Source organism: Biomphalaria glabrata, chromosome 9, assembly GCF_947242115.1.
Source record: "Biomphalaria glabrata chromosome 9, xgBioGlab47.1, whole genome shotgun sequence".
In the NCBI taxonomy this organism is placed as follows: domain Eukaryota; kingdom Metazoa; phylum Mollusca; class Gastropoda; family Planorbidae; genus Biomphalaria; species Biomphalaria glabrata.
In genome coordinates this window covers 26,398,130-26,417,685 of record NC_074719.1, presented here as the reverse complement: position 1 = coordinate 26,417,685, position 19,556 = coordinate 26,398,130, and the positions used below count along the sequence as shown (strand labels likewise).

The 19,556-nt window shown below is 33.4% G+C and overlaps 2 protein-coding genes across 4 annotated transcripts in view; one reads left to right on the top strand and one right to left on the bottom strand.

Moving 5' to 3' along the window:
- Positions 1-9: 9 nt before the first annotated feature.
- On the bottom strand, positions 10-10,580 carry LOC106051317 (leucine-rich repeat and IQ domain-containing protein 3-like). The gene is made up of 14 exons (XM_013206485.2): positions 10,563-10,580; positions 10,108-10,435; positions 8,600-8,840; positions 8,128-8,300; positions 6,906-7,056; positions 6,026-6,153; positions 5,443-5,611; positions 4,696-4,911; positions 3,976-4,096; positions 3,738-3,862; positions 2,972-3,079; positions 2,233-2,451; positions 1,665-1,829; positions 10-1,246 (listed from the first exon to the last, which is right to left on the bottom strand). Exons 2-14 carry the CDS (start codon positions 10,236-10,238, stop codon positions 1,016-1,018), a joined length of 2,178 nt encoding a protein of 725 aa, XP_013061939.2. The 5' UTR covers positions 10,239-10,435; positions 10,563-10,580; the 3' UTR covers positions 10-1,015.
- A 189-nt stretch (positions 10,581-10,769) lies between these two features.
- Positions 10,770-19,556, top strand: part of LOC106051318 (N-glycosylase/DNA lyase-like) — a 15,197-nt gene continuing 6,410 nt past the window's right edge. The window contains exons 1-3 of one of the 3 annotated variants that reach the window (XM_013206487.2): positions 10,770-10,926; positions 13,119-13,749; positions 18,946-19,173. In XM_013206487.2, the coding sequence (XP_013061941.2) occupies positions 10,841-10,926; positions 13,119-13,749; positions 18,946-19,173 (945 nt within the window). In that variant the 5' untranslated portion in view covers positions 10,770-10,840. Of the gene's footprint in view, positions 10,977-11,851; positions 12,141-13,118; positions 13,750-18,945; positions 19,174-19,556 lie in introns of those variants that run through there. The other 2 variants (XM_056040440.1, XM_056040439.1) reach the window with 2 other exon arrangements.

Here is a 19,556-nt window from a genome sequence, read left to right as displayed (position 1 = left end):
TTTTCACTAAAAATCTTGCAACATTTCTCTATCATTTAACTAGAAAATTTTATTCATTGTCAACTAAAATTTCTGAGTTTTCTTGTGTGGTGAAAACCAAAGATACATGAGCTTTCATCACAGTGCCCAATTTTTTTTACATCATTTTTTCCAAATACTTGAACCCCTTTTTATAAATACCAGATTAATATTTTCTGTTCAATATGATATCTAACAAAGATCAATAATAAGTACAACACACATAGGCCTACACACAATCAATTAGTTTTATAAGCTGCTTTGTTTTATTACAAAGACTTGTTTTATTAATACAAATGTAAACAATAATGGCATAAAAATGTGTCATCCCTTTTGGCAATAAAATACAATTTTAGTTTTTTTTTATACAATAATATTAGAGGCACACAGAAATAAATCTACAATTTTACCTTAAAATATTCTCTTCAATTCTTCATTGCAACTATCCAATCAGATCTTATGAAAAAAATTTTTAAGTCATAAAAAAACTTAGTGATTGACATTATGTCAGTTTAAAAATCTAAATACTTTAAAATAAATTCATTTGAAAGTCAGTCACTCTTGCTTATATAATCAAAAACTTAACAAAAAATATTTGACCTGACGTGGTTTTCATTAAATAATATGTCCCTTTGCTGGTGTTAAACAAGGTTTTAAAATATATGAGGATTAAAAAAAAATATTAACAAAGAAAAAAAATTAAAATATATATATATTGAACTACTAGTATTCTTTTTTTAATTGAATGTTTTGATAATTAAACTGTTAAGTGAACTAATATTACATGTAGCTTTTAACTTAGTAGACTTAAATTAAAAGCTACTTTTTAAAGAAACTTTTTTTTAAACATTCTGCAATAATCATTGTTTAAAAAATTTATTAATACTTGTTTTTTTGTTTGTTTGTTTGTTTGTTTTTTAAGTCAATGGTTGAGCCTAACTTTTAGTTTATGTGACAGTTCTATAAAATGATCTTATTATATCAGTGAGACCTAAGGTTAGCTACTTAAAGGTATAGTACTTGGACGGACAGGGTAGTAAGCCTGGATGCTAGATTGACGAGCTTTTAACTGAGCCACTCTGTTGCGTGCATCCATCATGCGCTCATTAGCTTCAGCCAACATCTTGGTTCCAAGTGCAGCTTTGGCCACAGAAGTCTCTGTCTGTCTCATCAGTTGTCTGTGTTCCATGTAATTTTTCACAACATCCTGCTGCTCCAGTTCAGTTAACTGTAAAGAAAAAAAACTTTAGTTGTTTACTGAAGAAAATCTTTAGGTTACCTGAACATGGGCATTTCCTGTTATAAAAACTCTCTGTGCCAAAATGTTAGATAATACAAAAGTGACATTGTTTCATTTATTTCAGTGTCTGAAGGAATATAAATTACAAGTTAATAGCAAATGAAATGAAGCTTTCTATAGAGAAGTTATTATTTGAATTCTTAAAACTTAATGAATATAGATAAGAAGTGAAGAAGGTTTATTGTAATTAGGAGTTGCTGATGTGTTCAATAAGTTACTTTTGTAACACAAAGATTATGATGTAAATGCTTCATTTTACTTGTAGGCATTATTCATTACACAATAAAGTTGTTTAAAATATTAGTTTCAATGGCAGATGATATAAATATATCTTTAATAAAACAACCTTAACATTGGTCACTTGGTTCCGTCTGTTTGAATGGCTGTCCTCCCATCTAGCCTGTCTGTCATGTCTGAGAAGAGCTTTAGACACAGATGTATGCTGGGAATTGAAGTCTACAACAAATGTTTGGTTTGACCTAGACTGTTTGTTCACATCAGAACTTCGAACCTGTAATGTTTGAACTCATTAAACAAGGTAAGTAAAAAAAAATTTTTATTGGCATGTTTGATAGTTATTCTTCTTCACCTTTTTTTTTATTATTGACAGTAACTAAGTGTACTGTTCATATTTTTGTTTAATCCTTATTATTCATTTAATGCTTAATGTTAGTTATTTATATATCACAATGGTCTTGAATTTCATGATAAGAATTTCATACACTTGGTATTAAATAATCTGTACTAACAAATAATAATTATTTTTGTCCATTTTATATGTATTTTATTTATCTTATATACTTAACAAGCATACTAAAAGCAATTATCAGATATCTACCAGAAAACTATCTCAATTTGAAACATTGCTAGAAATATCTCGAATGTAAAAAAAATATCAATATATTGCTGCTTACTTTACGCTCTTGTTGCTTATCCAGGAAGTTTATTTTTTCAAGTTCATGTTTTTCTATCTGCTCCATTATCAATGACCTCTCCAGGTCTCGAGCCTTGAGAACTTGAAGTCGTCTCTGCTCACGATACATGTTGACCCTGTCTTGTGACCGTAATCTTTCTTCTCGCAAGCCAAGAATATTCTCTATTTTGGCTGCAGCCTTTTCTGCTTTTTCTCTTTCCTATAAAGAAAAATATTGTTTGTGAAATCTTTAATGTCAAACATGACTCTAAGATTGTTAAACTATCTGTGATTATATTAAAAATATTTAATACTTTTATTACTAATATAATGAACAATGCATTCACATTTGGATTTTGTTATCTGGAGTTTAAATACTAACTTCATTCTTGAATAATATAAGATTTCGTTAAGCAAAAATGGGTATCAGGGGGAGGGAGGATGGAAGTGGACAGAGTACAAACCTGGGACCATCAAGACCACCTAACGACAGTCCACATCCAAAACACATACCACACAACCAGGCTGCTATTTAATTTTTCCAGTAAATTTTTTTTCCATTGTACAATTTGTCATTTTTTTAAAGTTGAAAATCATATAAATCACTGAGAGTACTTACAGAAACAACTTTACCAACCCTGACCACATTGCAAATAAAATTGTAGATCTTGTCCCACTGGCTAATATAAAGAAATTTAAAATAATGAATAGTTAAATTTTAATAAACTTTGTAATCTTACATTGTAAGCTTTCTGAACAGCCATCAAACATGATAAACCCATTGTACCTTGGGCTCTATTGAAAAATCTTTGTTCATTAGTCAGGAAATTGGGTCGTTCAACTTTTGGCTATTTAAAAAAAAAAATTCATTAATTTCTTATCAGATGTTATTTAAGTGATTTGTATTTTATTGCTAAATAAAATAAATATCACAGGTTATATATTAATTTCTATTAAGAAATAAATTGTTTTAATTGAATCAGAGATCATCATCACCATAATTATAATCATCAAACTCCATTTCAGTGTGGGCTTTAATGGCTCAAATCCTCTTTTGCAGAAGCCCTGGACAGATACCCTGCTGTTTGCATAATGCACAAATGTAACTAGACAGGTCATGAAATTCTGACATCCCAGACATATTGAGACAGAGATCAGGCAGTCAAAAGAATATAAAACATGGTTTCCTATTCCTCCCTGCAGCAGAGACACATTGAGTCCAAGTTTGATCTGAACGGTGAGAAATATTAACCAACAGGCCAGCAGTGGTCCATCCTGCACTGTGCTATAATAGCTTGACCTGGGGGCCTCCTGTTCTCCTAGACTCTGCAGGCCCTTTGGGACTTGTTCTAGTACTCAAACCATTTTTCCATTTATAGATTGTTGCAGAGTCCTTTGCCCATCAGGCAAGGTTAACACCACTTAATGACCAGCCTGTGAATTTCTGTCAACAATTCAAAAGATAAAAATATTGAAATGAAGGTAAAAAAAAAATATGTCATTTACCTTTGTTTCAAAGAATGCTTTTGTCATTCTCTCCGTTTCTGCTTCCCTTACCATTTTACCAGACTCCTTCTTATTCAATATCATCTCTGTGGTAGCATCAGCAATAATACATTTTTCAGTTTGCCCTGCAGAAAATCATCAAAGTTAAATTAACTAACTGTTTTGTTTTTTTTATCTTTCAATGTTATGTAAAATTCTATTTAAAAAGAATATTTCACATTATGACCTACAAAATTACCTTTTAGTCTAAAGCTATTGAATGGTATGGACTCTTCATCTTCAGAGTCATCTAGGGAATCATTGAACACAACAGGACCAAAAAAATGTTTTTGATTTTTGATTCGACTGAACTTAGATTTCTGTTGAATAGGAGAAATGTCCATATGAGTTCACCAAAATGCTTAGCATGTACCACATATTTCAAGAGAATTTCAATGGCATCAATTCATTTTATTTAATAAATAACAAATGTCCCTTCAAAAAATAAGATAATAATAACATCCTATGCATATCCAAATGTTAATCTAGTCTAGTCTTACATGTTAATTAGAGACTTAAGCTATGCTAAGTAATTGGTTTTCCTGATACTAATGGCACTGCACTAGGGAAGAAGAAACACTTGTACAAATTTGTCTAAGCGTATCAAATAAGAAATGTGCCTTTCTCTTTGTGTCTTTCTAAGTATTTTATTAGGTTGTGTTTTTTCTATGTGTAAACTATGATTCAGTGTTTCATATATTTTTGCTTCTTTACTTTTTAGTTTTCTGTCTTGAAGTGTCTCTAAGTATACTGATTTTACAAATCAGTCAAATGTGAATAAACATTATAAATAAAACAGGTCTACTTTGCATCTGTTTTAGTTTCATGTTTTCTTGAGCTGAAGGTTACTAAACAGAGGATATATAAACTAGCACAAGTCTAACCAAGGTTAAATGGCATTTTACTTTTGTTTACGTACTATGTCAGATTTTTTTGCCTTTTTGATGGAACTTTCTTTAGGAGAATTATGAGGAAGTCCAATCTTTTGTTTGTCTGCTAGTAATTTCTCCATGGCAACTGTGTCTGCTTGTAAACTAGACAGCATGTCCTCCTCAAGTTTATCCATGTTGATAACAATGAGACTTTTGTTACTGACCATGGATGGCATTTCTTCCGATTGCATGGTCCTGAAAGTCTACAAAGGAAAAATTTCTTTCATTATGTTTATATGTCAATACATTATAAAAACAGAATGGTCTTTAGCCATTAGATTGCTGTGAGTTATATAAAAATTGTGCATTGTGTTTATGTTTGAAATACCCAAAAAGATGCTAAGTTCTAAGATGTTGTTTACATTATGCCATATCATGTTGTCTAAATCAGAAATATTTACTTTACATTTTGATATCTAACTAATAACAATATACTTATTAGTTTACATTTTGATATCTAACTAATAACAATATACTTATTAGTGCAATGTACATTTAAACTTCAAGTATTTTCTGATTCAAATATGAGCATATTATAGTATTCTTAATCAAACATTAAAACTAAAATTTATTGTTAGTCTTGATTGGTTGTCCACATGCAGAGTGGGATTCTATTTAGATCAGAACTGGGTTATTTTTAGTCAACCCATTAAATTAACATGATTTTTTAAGTTTTGCTGGGGTTTTTTTTGTAATTTAATTTTTATGGGGCACTGGGAAGAACAATGTCTAACCTCTTCTGGAACTAATGAGCCTGGACGACGATTTTTCATGTAAGTGTCATAATCAATATTAACTCCAAGAAGTGATGTCTTGACTTGATCCTTCAGATAAATTGGTGTCCCAGGTGGAGGAAATACTTCTTTTAGTTTGAGACCACCTAGAGCATGTAGCCTACATAGTCTGCAAAACAATAACAAATAAAATATGTTCTAGCTTCAAATGTTAATGGATAATTGTGCAAATGAATAAGTGATGCTGTGACCTTTCACTTGTAAGCCAAAGTTTTTTTTGTTTGGAACTATGTCTGATATTTTTTCCTCAATATGAGGTAAATTAAAGTTAGCTATATTGCTGACCTCAAAGTGGATCTAATTAAACCCAAATCAACACACACAATAGTCTGTCTTCAACACATAGTTTTAGATCTATAACTTATCAGATTTCATGTTTGGAAAAACGCCATTATTTCTCTTTCACAACATTGGCGCTCTATTGTGAATGGTAAATTGGTGTGCATTGCACCAAGAATACTGGAGTGCAGTACAAATAAAAAGAAAACATAAACTTAGTATTTTAGTGATATTGTCTTCATACCTTTTTCTGACTAAAAAACCCCTGATACACCTCTGAACAATCAACACAGGAGAATGTTTGGCAAGTATTCTATTCACCTTCATCATTATTCCTTTGATCCCCTCCAACTCTGTGCTGTAGGTTGGATTCTGTGAGATTTAGATGCAAGAGGGGAAAAAAACTGAGCTTGAGTAATGATGGTCTTTGACTTTTTACACAAGTATTCTAATTATTTGATTCGTGAGAATGTTTATATGTATCTGTTAGTAAATCTCCCCTCCTGTACAAACTTATATCATGAAACATGCTTGATCGTGTGGTACGTGCTCTAGACTATCTTCTCAATAGTTCTGGGTCCAAACCCTGCTTTTAAAACAGCTTACAGTATATTTTTCAAATAAAATTGTTCATAGAGGTCATAAAATCAGAATGACTTTATTGGAGCTTTATTACAATTGTGATATTATTATTTATGTATTTCAGAAAAATGGATAAGTATCAAAATCATTTTTAATATGAAATTGATTAAAATCAAGTAACCCATTCTTTACCCTAAATTTTCAGAATATAGCCTCAGTTTTTTTTTAAAGTAAAAAGGAATATATAAATATCATGAAAGATGTATTACAATTACAGACCAAGAATCAGAACTATATTAAAAGTCTAAATAAATAAACTTAATGCAAAAGTAATCTTTTGGATAAAATTTTTTGAATGAATGTTTTTTATTAGATTAGAACTTTTTTTCTGAGGCAACACATCTCTCATTAGGAAAAATCTCACCAGGTGACCCAGGAAACTGTATGATTAATGAAGAGGTGCATGAAGGGAACTATTTAATAAGGAATGAATGTTTAAAAAAATGTAATGTTTGAAAATATATTTATCTTAAACACCTTACAGCATAAGTTGGTGGACAAAGGATGATTCTGAATGGTGGACTTAATGCTTGAAACCTGCCATTAAAAACAGCATCTTCAATTATCTCTTCATCAGAAATCACAAAATGATCAAGAGCTTTGAGTGTCCAAATACTGTTCACAACATGGTGTCTGAAATAGTAAAAAAAAGTAAAGTTTCCTTTTCAGACCTTGTGATCTATGGTGCAGATGATGTAAAGGTCATCTGTTTCTGTGCCCCATGTTGAACAAGGGTGTCCTGTGGACAGCACAATGACCAACCACCTTTACTTTTCTCCAACTAATGTCAGGTACCCATTAGAACAGGAGGGACTCAGAGGCACACTAAATAGAGAAGCCACAATCTCTTATTGACCTTAATCTTAGCATCTGATACAAGAGTTAATCTTATCTCAATTAAAAAATTCTCTTTGAAAATCTAGACCCTTGATTCAAGCAAACACTTTAAAGATACCCTCTTAGTTTTATATTAAGTTTGTTAAATTTGTTTATATTTGCTTTTTTTTTCTAAGTTATATTTGTCTTATTTTTTCTGTTAGCTTATCATTAAAAGTTATTAAAAATGGTTCTGAGATGTTTTACAGATATTAAAAGCTATAAGATGGTTGTATATGTATGAAGTGGCATTACAAATATATTACATAATGATTTCCTACAAAACGTCTTGAAAGATTACAATAAACTAGAAAAAGTAAAGGGATCATGGAAATCTTACAACAAATGGATTTTCTCTAGGGTTATACATCCCAATAGTTTCAGGCATCAAATATTTGTTAGGTTTTAATCCTCCAGATGTTAATAAAGTGATGACTAACATTTTTTTAAAATAATATAATTAATATAAATATAATATAATTAAAATGTTTAATAAAGCTTTTTTTTTTGTTTAGCAAGTTTCACACTTTTAATTAATATCATTAAAAAAATGGACAAAGTATAGACTAAATAGGAAACTACATAACATCATGGTGCCATGACCATGGTGTGAGAATCAATGAAGACATCATAATAGCCACTGCAGTGGAAAAAAAGGCAAAACAGCTTCCTAAATAACAGAAGAGGCTGTCATCAACTATGATGGACATATTTGATTGATTGATACTCTATGTTTAATAAATTGTGTAATCTGCTGTTAATAGTATAGTTTGTTGTATACATATTTAAAAGTGCAGTATGCTTTATACAGCTTCTAAAGGGTTTTACCTGTAGTTTTTCTTTAATGCCAAAGGAGTATCATAAAGTGTAAGTAGAGTCAAATAACTGCATGAACTGAGATTCTTTAATATTTCAAACTTCCCCAAAGGATTATCATGTAGATATAATATTTGTAGGTTTCGTAAATGGCTCCAGAAATTCAGGCCTGGAACTGTAATTAGCTGTGATAAAACATTTGAACAAACATATTGAGATAATGACAAGGCCACAAGAGCTCTAACTATTCTTAAGAATTAAAGTGTGAAGAAGAAAAAGACAATTCTAATGATTATTTTAAATATCAAAAGTTGTTTTTTTTGGCTCCTTTTTTTAAATAAATAACCTTTGTTACAAGAGTGAGTGAAATTTAAATCAAGATGATAGTGGACTAATCTACATAACTGAGAAGGAATATTTGTATAATCCCAATTCATTTATTTTATTATTTCTAATATATTTTATAAAAGAAATTTTAAATTACCTGATTTGAATGAAGATCTAGTTTTATCAGATGTTTGCAGTGGGCTAGTGAATCAATTTTAGTCAAATAGTTATTAGAGAGAAGACATATGGTTAAGTTAGTGCAGCACCAGATATCTCCCAAGTTTCTGATGTGAATACCAGCAAGTGAAATAAGTCTGAATTTGGTGACATCATTCTCCTCTGGATTCTGATCAATGCAGTGAGATGACAATGCTTCTTTTGTAGCCACAAAAATATATCTAAAACATTGAACCAAAGAAATAGTTCAAGCCAGGGCTTCAATTCTTCTTAGGCAACTAAGCACTTATCCACTTAGGTTACTATCTTCCGATTATAAATTTATACTGAGACTTTCAACAGATTTGAAAATTAAATTCCTATCAAGATTCTCATAAGATATTTTTTAGAGCTAGTAAATTTTTATTACCATTTTGCTGGCAACCAAAAGTAACATAAATAGGAATATACTGCTTTGATTGCACCATGAAGTAGATTTTTAAAGAGCCTTTTTTGTTTGATTTATAGATGTAGCAGTTTAAAAAATCTTCATCTAAATTTAAGACAAAGATTGAATCTTAAGAGGGCAATTAGATGCATTAAAAAAAAAGATCACCATTGAAGCCTTTCCACAGTCTGACACTTGCAAAGTTGAAGAACATGTTCTTATGAAAATGTCTTGATTTAAGTAAGATACAGGGAATAAAAAATTATACATTCAAAAGTAAATTAATTCTTTCAGTGCAGTGTTACTCTCAGGGAGAAACTTAGCTAGTGCTGGCGGTGTGGCATATTTACTCTCAGTAACTTGGTATATAATATTTATTGCATTATCTTTATAATGTTTAACTTTTTATTTCTCTTTTTCAGAAAGTGATTGTTCTTGGTTTTGGTTGTCAATTGGATACATGAAAAAAGACAATATTGTGTTCATGGATCCTCTTTTTAAATTTATCTTGTGGGACCCAAAATGATGTAAATCAGGCATGTCAAACACTGTGTTCGGGGGCTGCATGCAGCCCGTGACCACTTTACATGCGGCCCCCTTGGCTACCTAAAAAATTATCAAAATAATGTTAAACTATAAAGCTGGAAAATAAGAGATGACAAGCTACTTGAATTGAAAAATAGTTATTGTTAAGCTAAATAACAAGAGTGAGTCTGCAGTGAAAGCAAGCTACATTTTGTCAAACTTAATTGCAAGCCATAGCAAATCATTTAGTAAATGTGATTTTATGAAGGAGTGTGTTGTTAAAGTCGAAGTCCTGTGGAAGGTTTGGGCTAGGATATCATTATCTTCAAACCTGAAGGAACATCCGAAATATGTATAACATGTTTGAATGTTAGAAACAAAAATGGGCAGTAATGCTTTAAAAAGTTCTTTGCTATAGTGTATCAGAAATTATTTAATTTTAAGGCATTGTTGTTTCATAAAAGTATAAATAAAAGTTATAGATCCATAGGGGGAAAAAAATCACTATCGAGTAAATATTTTATAGATCTACTTACCCACTTTCTAGAGCATGTTTCATAACCTCAGTTTCTTTTTGTTTATAAAACTTATTGAGAAGATTTTGTGAATCTTGTTGTTTAGTGTCAATCAACTGAGCAAACCTAGCCCAGTCTGGTATGCTCACCATTTTCAAAAATGTCGATATCAAAATTACTAGGTTACATACTTAATTTATCTGGTATGATCATGTTTTAGCTGGCGGCCGCCATTTATCTTATGGATCAGTATTATAAATCCATAGACCAGAGTAACTATGATTATCTTAGTTAACTTAGTTGTAGACTCTAGAATTAGAGTATAGTACTAGACTAGATCTAGTCAAATCTAGTAATAGTATATATTAATATATATTATTTTCAATATTAATATTGATAATAAAAAAAATAATCATATTATAGATCTATCTATAATTCTAAAAATCGTATTGATTCATAAAATTATATTATTTTACATCTACAATACAAGGTAATATCCACACTGTATGTCAATATTGACGCTTAGTCAAATTTAACATGAAACTGAAAGAAAATCTTTTGGTAAAAACATTTTTAAAAAATGTTTAATATGTTTCTATAACAACAAAGGGTGTTAACTCTTAGAAATAGTCATTATTTTCCTTCGCATTTTTTTTCTGTGCTTCTCTGAGAACTCTTTTGTTTATATGTAAGATCTTAGTACTGAGTCTATACACTTTTTATACAGATCTAGAGATCCATAGATCTCTTAAATATGTCAAGTGCAAACTGGAAACAGTTTCCATGCAACAAATTAGAACTTTGTCTTGACACAGTTCTAGTCTGTGGGCAGTCGTTTAGGTATGCCGTATGGTAACCGATTACGTTTGGCGTTATTAATAATTCTTATGGTAAAAAGTAAAAACTTATAACTTATTTTTAAATAGTAGCCGTTACTCCGCGATGCCCGGGCGGTAGGCCTACTTAAATCTTAAAACTATAACAGTATAACAGTTATTAAAAGTACAAAGCTAATTAAAGTCTTAACTTTAACATTTAGTAATCTTAAACTCTGTCAGTGACTGTCACTCTAGACTCTACTAAAAGTCTTACTCTTACGGTACTGAGTTACTCAAGACACTTTTAAGTGACAAGTCAGAGAAATCTAAAATCTAGACTAAAACACCATATATTTATAATGATATTCTAGATCTAGTCTCTGAATCTAGAGTTAATTAATATTAATATACTTTAAATATACATTATACAGCATCAGTATGATCAGATAAGTCTAGATTGACTACACTAGTTCTACTTCTCTACTTAGATAACTTTGTTAAATTATAAGTTTTGCATTTTCCTGACTTAAAGACTAGGACACAAAAACATGTATTACATTATATATTAACATACATAACATACATCCAAACCTCCAGCAGAAGCAATAAGACAACATTTCAAGGATGTAGAGCTAGACCTCTATAGGGTCTATTAATTAAGTCTATAGATCTAATACTTTTAGTTTTAGTATGTGACAATAAATAGCCATACACTGCCCCTTTCTGAGGCAAAACCAGCCAAAAATCATAAAAATGCTTTGGCAAGATGAATACATTTTTAAGTATTATAATGTACTAGTCGACCCGCGGCGCAGCATACTATACGACATTATTTTACAGGGCCAACCTTAGGCCAATGCAACCGCAGCGGTCCCATACTTTCAAAGGACCTTTGCTAATTCTAGGTGTAAATTATTAAATTAAACCATTTTATAACTTATAACAGAATTCTCCCAGCCTCCTGATTTACCAGGAGCTCCTTGAAATCTCCTGAAATTGCAAAATATATGAAAAAGTCATGGAAATCTCTGGAAATTATTTAAATCTTTTGAAAACTCAAAAAAAAATAATTTCCTGAAATATATAGACAAAAAATTGTCATTTTGGGGTGTCATTCAAAATGAAAAACACCAATCCAACGCGTGATGAAAAAAAACTGCATTATGCAATACCTGTAATTGTGGAATCTGGTGAAAGAAGCTTCTCGTGCCTCAAACTAATGAAGAATTACTTGAGGTGAATAATTCTTGAAGATAGATTGAAACATTTGGTAATTATTGCTATTGAGAGTGGTCTATATGGGAAACATAATTTTTATAATATACTGTATGGTTTCACTACATGCAAGGCTCGTAAAGTATTTCTGTAGAAGGTAGTAAAGAATGAATAAAATGCAAAGACCAATTTATTTTCTAATACAAATTCTTAATTTTCACTTATTACCCATATCCCTACCCAAACCTGGCCCCGCCAAATTCGTTTCGCATAGAGCCCCACAATGGTTGAGACGGCCCTGCTATTTAGTGACCGGTGAATACAGAGTAGATTACTTGTTCTCCCCCCCCCTTTTTTTTTCACCGCTAAAACTACGTGGGGTAGAAATAAAAAAGAGTGACCTTTCCATGACTTTTTGGTCACCATGGTTAAGTCTGGCCCTGCTATTTTGTGATGGTTGAATACTACTTGTTCTCCAAACTCTTGAGCCAAGAAGAAAATTATAGATATAGTATATATTTGTGTTCCCATATCCAAATTTTTTGCCATTTTTTCTACATTCTTATGTGCCAGCAATTTTTTAACTAATGTTCATATTCATTTGCAAAAATTTAGATTTTCATTCACTGGCTTGAATGTGTTTCTTTTTTCTAGTAAGATAGAAATTCTGAAATGAATTATGAAATGCATGAATTAAGTGTCCCTAAATTGGCTCAAATGGCCCAGAGCCAAGACAATTCTGGACAATTTAAAGTATGCCAAGATACTAGATCTAGATATAACTTTTTAAAAATTTCATCTTAATAGCTTACTAAGTCTAGGGTTGTCCATTTTCAATCTTTCTGACTTTCAAAATGTAAAAATTTCTAATTTCAAGGCTTATCCCACTTACAGTGAACTGAATTAAACCCAATAAAATCTTATATATTTGAATGTTATAATTGTTTTCATATTTATTAATTAAAACTTAATACTGAAATCTTTTCTTGACATTATCAGATGGAGAAAGAACAGTTCTGGTGAATGGTTGGGTGTAATGGCTGGCTATGTCTGGAGACTAAAACAGTCTGATGATAGAATACTCTACCAAGTCTATGGTAAACACAACACTGCAGCCAGGGAGTCTGCTGATATAAATGATAAAAGTTTTAAGCTTGGGCAAAGCAATCTAAATACACTCTATGAGAATGAAGCACTGAAAGATCCAAAGATTGTTAAAAATGAGGTCAAACAGCTCGCACAAACTACAATAAAAGGAGCCAAGACTAAGGCAAGCACAAAGAGGTCAAATGCAAAATGTAAATTGCCACAGGTCGACTCAACTAGTTCTCACACCATCGATTCATCTCCAGCTGTAAATGATGTTAGCCTCAGTGATGATGATCACTTCTCCTCTTTATTACATAATTACTTTCAGCTTGGAGTTGACTTAAGACAGCTTTATAAATCTTGGGCATCAAAAGATCCTTATTTCAACCAAGTGGCTTCAAACTTTTATGGCATTCGTATTCTTAGGCAGGATCCAGTTGAGAATTTGTTTAGCTTTGTGTGCTCTTCAAATAATAACATTTCTCGTATCTCCAGCATGGTCGAGAATTTATGTACTAACTATGGAGAATTTATCACTAGAGTAAGTGTACATAATCTATTTTAAGATCACAATTTTTTTTTTATCCGAAATTTCTTAATGGAAGATTTATATTCAGGGAATTTATATGACCAAATGGGTTCCAAAGGACTGTCAATGCCGGGGGTGAAAGTGGGGATAAGCACCCACTTTCCAAGAAATGCTCTCATGGCTTGCGTCTCTAAATGCCTCTGACAGTCAAATCCAGCTCCTGGCCTTCACGTGTGATTTTCTCAAAAATCCGGCGGAACCTGTTCTTACAAACTGACAGGAGAAGGGATGAAAGGCGGAACACTGGCGCCTCAAAACCAGTTTAGCTTCGTGTTGATGGGGCACGTCAGCCTAAATAACGCAACCCATCTAGGAGAAGGAAAACTCTGACTCCAAACCTCCACTCTGTGGCGATACTCCCCCGTGTGGGTATCGGGGCTTGGAAATGACCAAGAGAAATAAATAACCCCACTGCCTTTCCACTTGCATTTCACTAAGTGAATAATAGTGGACCTTCCCCCCCTCTAGGTGCTTTTTGACAGAGGTCTGGATTGCACTACACCAGACGGAGGTCCTTGTCTCACTACATTCTAATACTAGACATAAACCCAACATGAAGTGTTTTTTTTCTAAATCTGGTGAATGTGATATCGTGAAGGGGCCTGGATCCAGGATGTGACGATTCCACAGAGCATACCCAGGGCACAGTCCACTTTAAGCTTTCTACTGCAGAAAAGTTCCATTTGGAGAGCTCTATGGATGGCGGAGAATGGACCATTGGCCAACCCCACCTTGTCCCATGGATATTCCGGTTACAGTCCTCAGACCTAGATGTTTCCTTTTATGTCAGTATTGGAGAAAATTGCCAAGACCGAAAACTCCCTTAAAATGCGGGGACTATATATTTATATATTAAAAAAGCCTGAGGAAACACCCAGCCTACACTAAATGCCAAGGAATTTAACGAAAAATCCATACGAGCTCAGACGTCGCCTCGTAAAAGGTCTGCGCATGGCAGTTTCTTCCAGGACTGCCTGTGATAAGTCAGCTACTGGAAATAAAAAACAGACTAGCAGCAAACACCTAAACCTTTTGCAACTCAACATCTTAGGCCTACAAAACAAGACAACAGAACTCCAACACATACTCAAGAAGCATGATATACACATAGCGCTACTGCAAGAAACACTACTGCCCAAGAAAAAAATAAACATCACAGGCTACACACAGTACAGATGCCTTTGCACCAAATGCCAGGGAATTATGACCCTCATAAGAAACGACACACAAGCCACAGTAAAACAAATACAGAACAATACAGACATCGACACGCAGGAAATACTTCTTTGGAGAGGAGGAACAAAGTACACCATCAAAAACTACTATTGCCCACCATCATCAACAGCAGAAATAGACATACAACTACCACACTACACAAGGACAATAATAGCTGGCGACTTCAATGCACACACACCTTCCCTAGGCTACCCACACTACAACAAGCGTGGCAAAGAAATAGAGGATGTAACAAATGCCTCTAACCTACACCTTCTGCAAAACAAAACTACACCTCCAACTTTCCTCCACAGAGCACACAACACAACTAGCAGACCTGACCTAACTTTTATCTCTACAGACATTACCGACTCTTCTAAAATAACAGTACTTGAAGACATAGGTAGTGACCACAGGCCTATACTCCTCAATATCGGAACGCCAGGTAGATACCAATCCAACAAAACAACTAGATGGAACTATAAAAAAGCTAACTGGGCAGCTTTTTCACAAGAAACAGACACAAGACTATCAAGCGTAATTGAGACAGACATCAATTCAACCTACACAACTATAGTCTCCAACATCTTACAAGCAGCAAAAAAATACATCCCTCGAGGCCAAGTTAAGAAATACAAACCTTTTTGGACACCTGAATTAGATAAATTAGTAAAAGAAAGAAACATGGCCAGGAAGACTATAGAAAAAAATCCTACTAGAGAGAACAAGACAACGTACAACAAATTGACAGGGCTTATAAGATACAAAATTAAAACAGAAAAAAAGAAAAAGTGGACCACAACATGCGAACAACTAGATCTAAACAAGGATGGTCGAAAGGCCTGGACCCTTCTGCACCGGCTAGCAGGAAAGAAACAAATAACAAACCCCCAACCTATAAAAGACACTGACGACATAATAACAGAAAACCTTAAAAAGGCTGAAACCTTCAATAAATATTTTGCCAGCATTAACAAGTCAAAGCCAAGAAAACAATTGGACCAGGCCTTCAGTAATATTTTAAAGAAAGAAGAAAAAGCTCCAACAGTCAACTGTCAGATCTTTGACACTCCCTTCACTCTACATGAGCTCAATACTGCCCTAAAAAGCCTCAAGTCAAGAAAATCCCCTGGACCCGATAAAATAACAAATGAAATGATTCGGGGACTAGGACCACAGGCCCAAAACTGTATACTTAACTTTATCAACCATACATGGAAAACTGGAGACATACCACAGGAATGGAGAACCGCAAACATAATACCCATCTTAAAGAAAAATAAACCACCTGGAGACCCAAAAAGTTATAGACCAATCTCTCTAACATCCAACATTGGCAAAATGGCAGAAAAAATGATCAATAACCGACTTTATTGGTGGCTAGAAAGTACTTGCTCACTCCACAATGCACAAGCTGGCTTCAGGAAAGCAAGTAGAACAGAAGACCACCTCTTTCGTTTTATCCAGGACACAGTAGAAGGGTTTCATGAAAACAAGCACACTACAGCAGTATTTATAAATTTGCAGCAAGCCTATGACAGAGTGTGGAGAAAAGGTCTATTTTTGAAGATGAAAAAAATGGGCATCCATGGAAAAATGTACAGCTGGATCAGAGCATTCTTAAAAAACAGAACCATCCAAACCCGATTCGAAGGTGCCATCTCTAGTCAAAAAAGTTTGGAAGAAGGACTACCACAAGGTTCAGCCCTTAGCTGCACTCTCTTTCTAATCTTCATGAATGACCTCCCGGACCTCATTTCGGTCAATAAGGCACTTTATGCAGACGACCTTTTAATTTGGACTACAGAGAAATATCCAGTGCTGACTAGATCCAAACTAAATAGAGCCCTCACAACTATCTCCACATATTCAAAATTATGGAAAATGGAAATAAACAAAGAAAAGTCAGTTTATTCAATCTTTAGCCACAGCAACAAAACAGCAAAAAGAAACTACATCCTAAAAATAGACTCTCAGCCAATAAATAAAGAAGAAAATCCAACATATCTTGGTGTAAAACTAGACCAAAGACTGTCTCTAAAACACTTTATGGCAGATTTAAAAGAAAAGGCATCACAAAGATTAAACATAATAAAACACCTAGCAGGAACATCCTGGGGAGCTGAAAAGAAAACCTTAAGACAGTTATACACTGGATATGTCAGATCTGTAATGGATAACTGTCTCTCCATACAAGTAGCTGCCAACAAAACCTATCAATCATCATTAGATACAATCCAAAACCAAGCCTTGCGGTTAATTAGTGGAGGTATGAGAACTACTCCCACAGCAGCCTGTGAAATAGACTCCAATATTGAACCTCTTAAGTTAAGGCGCAACAGAGCAGCATTAGAAGCTATTGAGAGATACAGAAGGTTGGAGGACGATCATCCAAATAAATTACTAACACAGAGAAATAGGAAAAACAACCAAAAAAAGCAAAGGACTCTGATCCAACTTACTGACGAACTAGCCCTAAAACACCACCTACCCAATAACAGAGAAAAAATTACCAGGTTTTCAAACATTACACCCGGACTAAACTACAAACAACCAACCATCAAAACACATTTACTAAATAACACCTTAACAAAAGAATCAAATCCACTGGAGCTCAAAGTAGGCACGCTTGAAACAATCGAAAGCTATCCAAAAACAGCTATCCATATTTATACAGACGGATCGGCTTTCAAAGCTACCATCAATGCTGGTCTTGGTGCCTTCCTGGTCTTCCCTAAAAATAAACACTTTGAGATAAGCGCACCCTGTGGTGATTACTGCTCAAACTTCCAAGCCGAAATTGAGGCAATTACCATAGCACTCCAGACAGTAGAAAACAAATTATATGAAGGAGTGCAACCACCATCAGATATTGTTGTCTTTACAGACTCCCAATCTACTCTGGAAGCACTTAACAGCAGCACCTCAAACAGCCCAAGAGAGTTGACAACACTCAGTGTGATAATCCACCAGATGATATCAAAATTAAATATCAATATTACACTACAGTGGATCCCTGGACACATTGGCATCATGGGAAATGAAAAGGCAGATAAGCTATCAAAGGCAGGTTCAACTATGGAACAACCAGATAGACCTGTTAACTACCTCACCCTAAGGTCAATGTTAGTCAACAATCACAAAGAGGAGTGGCTCAACCAATGGGCATCAGGAAACACAGGCAGAGCCATGTACAGAGAAATGACTACGCCTAACAAACTGGACAGTATTAACTTCCTCCCCCGCAAAGAACAATCTACAATCTTCCAACTAAGAACAGGACACACACCACTATTAAATTACCACCTGAACAAAATAAACTCCACACAACTACCCCTTTGCAGACACTGCACCCACCCCTCTGAAACCGTAAACCATATCCTCTTTGAATGCCCCTCCCTAATCCACCTTAGGCAGACCCTACTTCCACTACAGCCCAACATAACCAACACCCTGTACGGCAGTGCTGAACAACTGAAGAAAACAGCACACTTTTTTTCCTTGGCACAGTCTGCAAAAGAGCTCACAGCTCAGCAGCAATAAAGCTGGCTAGAAGAAGAAGAAGAAGAAGAAGAATATGACCAAATAAAGTATCTATGTGATTTATTGGTTCAGTGCCTGGTTATCATACTTAGGTTTGAGCAGTCAATTTTAATAGAGACTCAGATTTTTAAATCAGTATTTAGGATGTTCTTGAGATCACACAGCTCTAAAGATGTTAGATGGTTGATTGTTGTTCTAACTACATAGCTTATATGAAAACAGTTGCCACAAAAATCTCAACATCTTTAATTCCTTGAGGCAAAAAGTGTGCAATATTCTTTTTTGATGATTAGAAAGTGTTTACCTGCTCAAACACCAATTTCCAATGCTCTCTTAATTTTAATAAGTGATTTTTCATTAACCGTTGCTTCCACTTATTCTGTGTTCCAGCTAGATGAAACAGATTATTTTACATTTCCTAGTATCTCAGCACTTTGCAAAGAAAACATTGAAACCCATTTGCGACAGTTGGGTTTTGGCTACAGAGCCAAGTTCATTGCTAGGATAGCAAGAGAGATCACTGAGAATAAAAGTGAAAATTGGTTGAGGTCACTTAGAGACAGACCATACAGCGAAGCCAAGTCAGAACTATTGAATCTCTATGGTGTTGGAGCAAAGGTCAGAGAACTTTGACATGAATAGCTCTAAGCATTATTAATGTGAAAAATTACTTTAAATTCTTATAATTTATATAATTATTATAATCATTTGTTTAGATATTTACATTTATTTTAAATATTTATTATATTTTTTTTTAGTATTGAAAGATTTTCAAAATATATATTTGGCCCCAAACAATTGTTTCATTTTGAATAATCGAATAGGTCAAAATGAGTTCAACTCAATAAGATTATAAAGTTAAGATGATATACTTAATAAATTAGTTCAATAAAGTTTTTAATTTATTTGGGGTGTCTGAATAGTCTCAGACCTAAAAACAAAAGATAGAATTTATTCTTAAAACTAATTTAAAATCTCTAGTAATCTTTTACATCTATGCA

Bases quoted from the DNA above. Each gene is read 5' to 3' on its own strand.
- LOC106051317 (XM_013206485.2), bottom strand. From the start codon at position 10,238: ATGGTGAGCATACCAGACTGGGCTAGGTTTGCTCAGTTGATTGACACT. The intron at 8,841-10,107 runs GTAAGTAGATCT...TCAATGTTTTAG, and splicing joins AAACATGCTCTAGAAAGTGG to ATATATTTTTGTGGCTACAA. The intron at 6,154-6,905 runs GTAAGGTGTTTA...TAAATCTCACAG, and splicing joins TTTGTCCACCAACTTATGCT to AATCCAACCTACAGCACAGA.